The following is an 8,939-nucleotide window of genomic DNA, read 5'->3' as shown; positions in this document are numbered from 1 at the left end:
CACGCCCACAAACACCCGCGGAGGAGTGAGACCGAAAAGACACCCCACGCCCACTCCCCAGGTCTTTGGCACTGGACTGTGCCCACTGCGCCTCGCCCATCTCCCTCCCCAGCTAAGCGGGGACCACTGTTCTCTGTCCTTAAGTAGCCTCCGACCTGCTCAGACCCTTAGCAGTTCAAGGCTCCCAGCCTTTCGCTCCTCTTGCCCTTCCCTTTCGTTCCTCTAGCCCTTCCCTTCTTCTTTCCCCCGCCGCCCGCCGACGCCCCCAGATCTCTTGGGCTCGCCCTTCCTGAAAGTAGGCGAGGCCCAGAAGCCGAGGCTGGGGCGAGGAAGGAGGGAGGAGCGAAGCGCGGTGGCCGGGGGCGTGTCTTCCCAAGCCCCGCCCCCGGGTGCGCGCGGCGGCGGCGGCGGCAGCCGAGCCTCGCTCTGAGAGACAGGTATCGCTTAGGCGCCATGTTGTGAGCGGAAGTCGGGGAGCGCGCGGCCGCCGCTGTTCTGCTGGGAGCGGGCGCGGGAACCGGCGGGGGGGGGGGGCGGAGCTGTAGTCCCGGCGGCGGAAGGAGGAGAGGAAGAAAGGGGCGAGACCGGGTGCCGGGCAGCGGCGCGAGGCTCTCGCTCGGCGTGCGGACATCTCCAGCTAGGCGCGCGGCGTTCGAGGGTCGGTGTAGGCGCCGAGCCCTCTCCCGGGCAGCCGGCGCTGTTGCTGCTACTGCCGCCGCCGCTGCTGCTGTCGTGGGGCTCGGGTGGCGACAGAGCGGGGCCGGCCGTGGGGCGGGCGGGGAGGGAGGAGGCGGTGAAGGCGGCGGGCCGGGGGGGAAGATGCCGCTGGCGCAGCTGGCGGACCCGTGGCAGAAGATGGCTGTGGAGAGCCCGTCCGACAGCGCTGAGGTGAGTGCAGCCGGGCGGCCGGGGGCCGGCGCGCCCCTCCCCTCGCCCCCGCCGGCCAGCTCCCCTCCCTGAAGCTGGCCACTTGGCCCCTTCTTCTGCTCGTGTTTCCCCTCTGTCTGGGATTCCGGTTTGGGTAGTTGGGGTTGGTCTGTTTGCTCTTCTGTTCCACCCGCACCCTCACCTCCCCTCCCTCGCTCGGGGGGCTGTGGTGTGGTGGCGCGTGGGGTTTGGAGTGGGCGCTGGGGCTTTGCAAGAAGCCGATTTTAATCAACTTTGCGTGGGGGGGGAGCGGGAAGTGGAGCGGGGGCCGGAGAGGAGTTGAGAAGTTTGCCCATGCCTGGTTGGGGGCTTCCCTGGACCCTGGCGACTTTGGGGTGTAAGGGAGGGATATGGATTGGGTTCACTGGGGAGTAGGGACTCTCGAGTCCGGCCAGGGGAGGGAGTTGGTGCTGTGAGTCGGGTGCGTGGGGGCTGGAACGGCCCAAGGCAGGACTGGCGACCTGCAGGGGTTTCGGGAAGGGGTGCAGGACAGCCAATGGTTTTTGCCTCCCCCCAGTTTGTCTGCCGCGGCGGTTTCTGGTGGTGCAAAGGAGAAAGTGGAAGCTTGAGGTCCTCCCCCTCCCCCATTTCTTAGGTCGCTGAGCTCGAGGACCCAGTCATTAGGAGCTTTAACTTGAGTTTCCTGTCCTTGGAGGTGAGAGGGTGATTTTCAAGGCCATCAGTAGCTGCCCTGGAAGGCTTTCAGGTTTTATTCCCCCAGGATCTATTCGGTGACCATCCCTGAGACACCTAATCGAGTGCCAGAAGCCCAAACAGTAACCCAAAGACGGCAGAACAATTTCCCGGGCACGGCACAGCATCGAGCTTTCGCAGCCGCCCCTGTCCCAGCACCAACTCGGGGTCTGCGAAAATAATCCATGCAAGACCCATGCTAGGGCATCAGCGCTCCTCTCCGGAGTGGAAAATCAATTCCTGATGGTGGCATGTCCGTGATTCTCCCTTCTTGACTTTTTGCTGTCTTCTGTTCCCGCAGCGGACTTTGGGGGATTACAGGATGATAGGTTGCGTGTGTGTAATAGTGAGTGACCCCATTTCTGGAAAGCATGACTGAAACGCGGGGGTGGAATGGGGCAGGCTCTGATGAGTGGTGTACTTGGCGGCAGCCGCTGCCCTGCCGGCCTCCGCAGTGTGAGAGGTGGATAGGGTTACTGGTTACGTCAGTAAGACCGAGGCTCAGTTTGATCTGAGATGCGGGACACTTGCATTCCCGGGTATAATGGAGGGGGAGGGGGATCAGTTCAAATAGCTTTTCAGTTTTTTTCCTAGTCACCTCTACTGCTGTATAAAATGTTTACTTGCTCTCCTTAACGTGAGCAGAGTTGTAATAGTGCTTACGGCTGGTACTTAGTATTTTGTGACTTGGATCATATTTTAAAAATCTAAACTAAATGGTACTGTATAATAGAAAAGATATTGATAGATTTTTTTTTCTAAATATTTTAAAAAGGAAATCACGGTTTTAAGACTGGCAGAATTACGTTTAAAATTGTGTTAGCCTGTTTAATAGTATAGATGTTTTATAAGAAAATTGAATTTAGAATGTTTGATCATCCTTTGAATGGATAGTGTGAAAATTAGTTTGCACATGGGCTCTTTTCATTCATCTTTTTCTTCAGATTTTATTTGCATTAAATAACATAGCTAAAAGGTTTATAAAATGGGTTTTCAAATTGCTGACCTTGTGAAAAGAAATTGAATTTGCTTTGAGCCTGATTGTTACATGCAAACAGTAACATTTGCTACTCATAATCAGTCCACATTTCTGCTTGGCACGTAACAGTGTGTTAAAAAAATCATTTAAAATTCCACCTTATCCTTTTTCTACATAGCATACATTTGAATAGGGAAGGCACAAAACTGATATTTATTTAGCACTTACTATATGCCAGATACTGTGGTACATGCTATTTCATTTTATCCTTTCTGTGACCCAACAGAGTAGGATTGTGATCCTCATTATTACAGATTAAGAAACTGAATCTCTGAAGTTAAGGGCACAAAGATTATAAATAGTAAATGGCAGAGGCACGATTCAAAGCCGGGTGGGTATAATTTTTGTGCTTTGCTTTATATTAGGGTAGCTGCTTCAAATCCTTTGTGGAAAAATTCACAATATAAATAAATAAGCCAGTAGTTAGAGGTCATGTATTTTTCAGAAACAGTTACGGTATTATAAGCAGTCTCACTTGTTAAAGCCTAGTTATTTCAGTTACTGTCATGGTTTCCAGAACCTGGCAGATAGGATTCCACAACTTGCCATTTTCAAAGAATTTTCTTGATATTTTGGTATAAGATATGTCACACGGAGCTGGTGTTTCCTGGATTAATTTTTAAAAGATCTTTTTAAATTGCTTTTAGATATTTTGTTGCCTTTGGTGGTTCATCTGTTTCAAGTAAATTACTTCTGGTACAATTTTGGAAATTGAAGCTAGTAAGGAAAAGGTTGAGAATTTTCATTCAGAAGTCTAATATTGGACTTAGTATTATGCCTGCTATTATGCTATCTCCTCCCCAGTAAGGCCTTATCAGAAAGTAATTATATTTTACCAGAGTAAAATCATTTTTTTAAAAGATGTTTACGTGAGTAAATACATCAAATTTTTTTCTCCTCAGACTAAAAGGTTTCAGAAATGGTCTCGATAGGAATTTTCATTTGTGGTCTCGTTCCTAGTAGATTGTGAAATCTTGAAAGTAGAGTCCTTTTTTCTCTGTGTTCTCAGCACTTAACACCGTGCCTGGCTCATATATATTTTGGACCCAGTAGATGTCCACTGAATGAATTATGGTCAGGAATAGGGTGATTATCAATGTTATTTCTGTTCTTATCATTTTAATCTTACACTGAAATACGAGCAGTCTTAAAAGACCTGAGTACCTCCCCGAAAGTACAGGCAGTTTCTTCATTCCTTTACATAGCCTTCCTCCTTTAAGACCTCATATGGGTCTCATGGTGCTCAAAACAAAAAAACCCTTGTGGTTAACTCAAACATGGGTCAGAACATGATAGGCTAGAACTAGGCCAAATGTTTAAAGAAGCAAATTTAGGATAATAAAGGAAGTACTATGTAAGCAGTCAAGGTTAGTACAAGATTAAAAACAAAATAGCGTCCTAAATTGTCCAGGTGAATTCACAACTCTTTAAGGAGTTATTGAGTAACTGACTGTTTAGAAAACGGGTATCAAGGAATTGTGAATATTCTGTAAATTTCTCGCCACTACATTTACTGGATCATAAGCCTGACCTAAAATGACACTTTTTCTCAGTTTTCAATAAAGGATAAATGATGGTAAATGTAAATAAGAACAATATTAATTAATTTAACATTAATAAAATCGAGGTTATTTTTTGCTTTATAAAAATGTGCTGTATAAAAATAGCTATCTTGAATTCTTTTAAATAGCAAGTACCGATAATACATTAAAATATTAACTATGTAAATTTTTTTATAAAAAATGAGACCCTTGTGTTGGAAACCATCTTTAGTGGATATGCATCCATTTTTATCAAAGATTATATTGGATTCTGTACTGTTTCTACAATATTGATATGAGGTTTCTTATTTTTATCTGCAGGGAAAAACATTCTGTTAAAGTATGATCATTGATTTTGAAAAAATGTTTTATTAAGTTTCTTCCTTTTCCTGTTTCATTTCTACCACCTTTCAGGTTTTTTTCTTTCCCCCAAGTGAAGATCTGAGGAGAGGACAGGTATTGTTACATGTCAACTGTCGATAGTAACTGTGACACATTACTGAACATTTCACTGTTTTCAGTGATTATGATATAAGATGTCAGTTTTTGTTAAACTAAAATTTAGGGAAGTTTGCTTTATTTTGGCAGCTCTTCCTGTACTTATTGGATTGATCCAAAACGTGAAACTTCTTTGGTACATTTAAATTAAGATAAAGGGATAAACTTAAAGAAACGAGTATAGGCAGACTCTGCCTTTTCTTTAGTATGTTTCTGGAAATCACAATGAGTATATTCTACTTTTATTTAAGGAGAGTGGCATAACTGGGATGTGCACTCTCAACCAAGGATGCGATAATCAGTAATTATAGAGCAAAAATATAGCAGATCATTTATCAGAAGTCTGAATTGCAGAATTGTTGTAAAGATTTTTTTTTTAATGTATCACACATTGAAACATTCATACCATTGTGATCATTGACAAGATTTGCTCTAGAGTTCCATACTCAGGCACGTGTGATATAACAGGCTGTGAATGTTGGGTGATGTCAAGGGCACCAGTTTCCCAGTGCAGACTGGATGCTTTAGACCCAGTGATTCAGATTACAGTATACAACAGTGATATCTTGGTGGTCACTTGGTAATGCATGAGTGTGATAGGGCTCAGTTGTTTATGTGTTTTGGTGGATAACAAGTTTTAAAGCCATTGGAATGCAATTGTGCAAATCTATATATATACATGCAGTTTCCCAATTCACATAATAGAAAATAAAAACAACCAACTGCATTTTTATACTTGGCATTAAATGTCTCCCTCTACCCCACTTCAGATTTGATATAGTTTCCTATATCATTATCTGGAACAATTAGCTGATCTCATATATTCCAGTTTATCAATTTAATACCAAACAACATAAAACCAAAGTAAAACAGCTATAAATGTTAGTTGTTGTAAAATGTATAGAGTTAAAAACAACAACAACAACAACAAATATATGCATTTTCTGAAGCAGATTCAGGATGAAATGTATCCATATAAGACGTAACTATTATTTTATACATTTGGCCTATTTTAAGCAAATACATTAGTTACTACCAATCAAATATTTCAGTTTTACTTATCTCCTTAAAATTTAGAAGGTACTTTTTTAGATAATTTTGATATATGGGGAAGTGTTAAAGAACATAAGCTTTGGAGCCATAAAGACGTGGGTTTGAGTCCTGGCTCTGCCACTTAATAACTTAGTAATCTTATACAAGTTGTTTAATGTCTCTATGCTTCAACATTCTGATCTGTAAAATAGGGATGAAATAATATCTACCTCATAGGGTTGTGGTGAGAATTAAGTGAAATGATGATATATGTAAAGTATGTGGTTTGCTGCATGGTTTCAGTGTTTAATAAATAATATAGTGAATCATCTCTCTAATAGAATTGTCTGGGGGAAGCTCTGTGTTTTTCCTCTGGAGTAATTTTTTTCAGAATCAAGAAGAACAATTAAAAATTACTTGTTTGATCTGTTTAAACAGAGCCATTATTATATCTGAATATAATTGTAAGGGTAAGGTGAATGCAGATCTCTTGAATCTTGTCTCCCTTTTTGTATTGTTCCCCTCTTCAATATCATCTGTAAAGGGGAAAACAGATAAAAAAACATTTGAAGAATACGTGTGGAAGAAGGAAGAAAGGAAACTTTGGTCAATTTGGGAGGCATCTCACAGTCTATAGCATGTGATTGTTTTAGCAGTGTTTTTTTCCTCTTAGTGATATATAAGATAGTATATTTCATACATGATAGCATCTTACGATTGATGAAACCTGGTGTATCCTGGATGTCAACTTCTTGAAGGAAGTCTCCCCTTGAAGAAATGGATAAAATCAATATATAGTGTTAATAAGTAGAATTTTAATTTACTTTCTAAAGCATACCAAAATAAAATGTGCACACCTTTTTATATTTTAGGATCAGTTCTATTAATTTCACTTTTAGAGACAGAAATTAGTATGGCACACCCTCCCCATTACTCTAAACACATTTATTTTGCTTATTTGAATATGCCACGAGTAACTGGATTTTCCTGTCTAAAAATAGACTCCTTTGGATTCGATATTTTATTTGGTATTTGTACTTCAAGAATTTGAAATAGGATATACAGTATTTTTAACAGAGAAGTCTCTGGACATGTTAAAGGTGTATCTGTCTATGCCCCAGGAACCATCTCCACCATGCAAAAAACAAAACAAAGGAGCATGACATAATTAAATAAATTTGGGAATTACAGAGTTAAACAGTATTTGACCAATGTCTTTACCTCATAAGTTCTTAGCACTTTTAAGGCGATATTATACATGATGAATCTGCAAAAAGGATATAGCCCACAGCATTTGAGACTTGATGTCAGAACCCTTTTTTCATGAACCATCTATTGAAGTCTCAAAGGACACAAGTGCTTTGCAAAACAGTTTGAGCAGTCTGATAACTATAGTAACATGATCCAGTATTGCCTGCAATTGAGCTGTTATGTTTAATTGACTATATCACAGCTTTTTTCTTTATCAAGAGTTTTTGTTTCATTTTTAATTGAAATCTTTTAAAATGTATGATTTTCCATCTTACAATAGACTAAACATTTAAATATAATAATTTAAATGAAAGTTTTAGATAACTTTTTTATCCCATATTCTGAAAATAAATTGTTGTATTCTACCTTAGTATCAAAATATTTGCCCCTATTAAATGGCCCCTGCATTGACTTGCTCTGTAACTTACATTTCAAATTCATAATTATTACAAACTCTCTTTTATCATTGGGCGACTTGATGCTGCCATCAGTCTGTATGTCTCTCCCACTCTCCTTTTTAAACTAATTGCTTCTAACTTGCAGTTACTAGAAAACAACTAGGGTGAGTGATATATTGATGCAGTCTTTTTAAACTTGGGAACCTTGTTACTCCATCTTAAAAAACAGTTTACATTTGCAGCCTACCAAATAATACAAAATAGCATCCTCACCCTTTTTGTGATCTCTGGCCATCGTATACACATACCTCTGGGGTCAGGGGTATTTGGACATATTACCTACTAATAAACAGTGTTTTATGCTTCAACATAACATTGACCAAATCGCTCAGTCACTGGCATTACCTACTGTGCATATTTACCTTCCTTTCTGGAAGGTATCAACTAGAAAGGAATGTGAATAAGCTAAAGAACAGGGGGCTAGCCTACTGTCCCACCTGGAGTCAGGTCTCCACATTGTCTTTTGGAGTTTTTTGGTGGGATTTTTTTTTCCCCATGAAATAGATCTAGTTTCCTAACTGTTAGCTACCCTATATTTATATGTAAATCCAAAAGCTCTTTCATACCTCCTGTCATTCTTTTCCTCTATTAGTATAAATAGAATTACAGTGGTAGCATAACTTAAATCAGATTTCCCGACCTTAGCTAATATACCCATGGTATCTTACATACCTAGTTATGTTTAATCCACCATGTAAATTGATTTTTATAATCTTCTGTATAATAATGATCTTGTCTTCAAACTTGACCTGGTCATCTAGGTTTCTGTGAGCTTGCCTCTCATCCTGTGGTCCACAAAGCTTGTTATAGGAAACTTGGTTCAGTTATTTGACATGTGTTAGAAGCAGATGTCAAATGATAGCCTGAAGCAGAAGATGATTTTGATGTAATAGGTTGAAGTGCATCTCATATACAGTGTTGTGGGAGAAAACTTCTCTCCAGAAATCTTGTAGGACCTGTACTAAAAACCTCGGTTACTCAGAGTGTTATTTCAGCTTTTACATTTAGGAGCCTGAAAACAATATAAAATAATAGGAAAGATTGACTTTAAAAAAAAAAAAACACCATAACTTCTAAGTTGGTATCATTCAGTAACCTCTAGCTACATGTGGCTATGAAGCACTTGAAATGTGATTAGTTTGAATGAGGAACTGAATTTTAAATTTAATTTTAATTATTTTAAATTTAAAAAGTCACCTGTGGCTATTGGCTACCACATTGAACAGCACAATTCTAAAAGTTAGAGGATTATTACAATTTGGACTTTTTCTATACCAGTGTTTTTTTCAGCTCTGCCTTCTATTATTTATATTTTTAAATTAATAGGCTAAAGCTTTTTCTAAATGAAAAAATACTTTGTTCTTTCAAATTAAATGTAAATTAGCTTTGTCTTGTTCCTCACCTACCTTGAAGATTTTTTATAAGCCCTTCTACATGGTATGTGCCCTTCAAATCACCATTCTGCACTTTCTATAGTTTTGCTAGTTTTATAGTAACATT

General features: G+C 40.3%; 1 protein-coding gene across 3 annotated transcripts in view; it reads left to right on the top strand.

The window, feature by feature from the left end:
• Positions 1 to 445: 445 nt before the first annotated feature.
• RPS6KA3 (ribosomal protein S6 kinase A3) overlaps positions 446 to 8,939 on the top strand; it is a 111,792-nt gene continuing 103,298 nt past the window's right edge. Inside the window, exons 1-2 of one of the 3 annotated variants that reach the window (XM_045089390.1) lie at positions 446 to 888; positions 4,615 to 4,656. In XM_045089390.1, the coding sequence (XP_044945325.1) occupies positions 820 to 888; positions 4,615 to 4,656 (111 nt within the window). In that variant the 5' untranslated portion in view covers positions 446 to 819. The remainder of the gene's footprint in view (positions 889 to 4,614; positions 4,657 to 8,939) is intronic. The other 2 variants (XM_045089391.1, XM_045089395.1) reach the window with 2 other exon arrangements.

Source organism: Mustela putorius, unplaced genomic scaffold, assembly GCF_011764305.1.
Source record: "Mustela putorius furo isolate JIRA1106 unplaced genomic scaffold, ASM1176430v1.1 tig00003836_pilon_pilon_pilon, whole genome shotgun sequence".
Taxonomy (NCBI): Eukaryota; Metazoa; Chordata; class Mammalia; order Carnivora; family Mustelidae; genus Mustela; species Mustela putorius.
The sequence above is the reverse complement of the archived record's forward strand: the minus strand, read 5'-3'. Positions and strand labels throughout refer to the sequence as shown.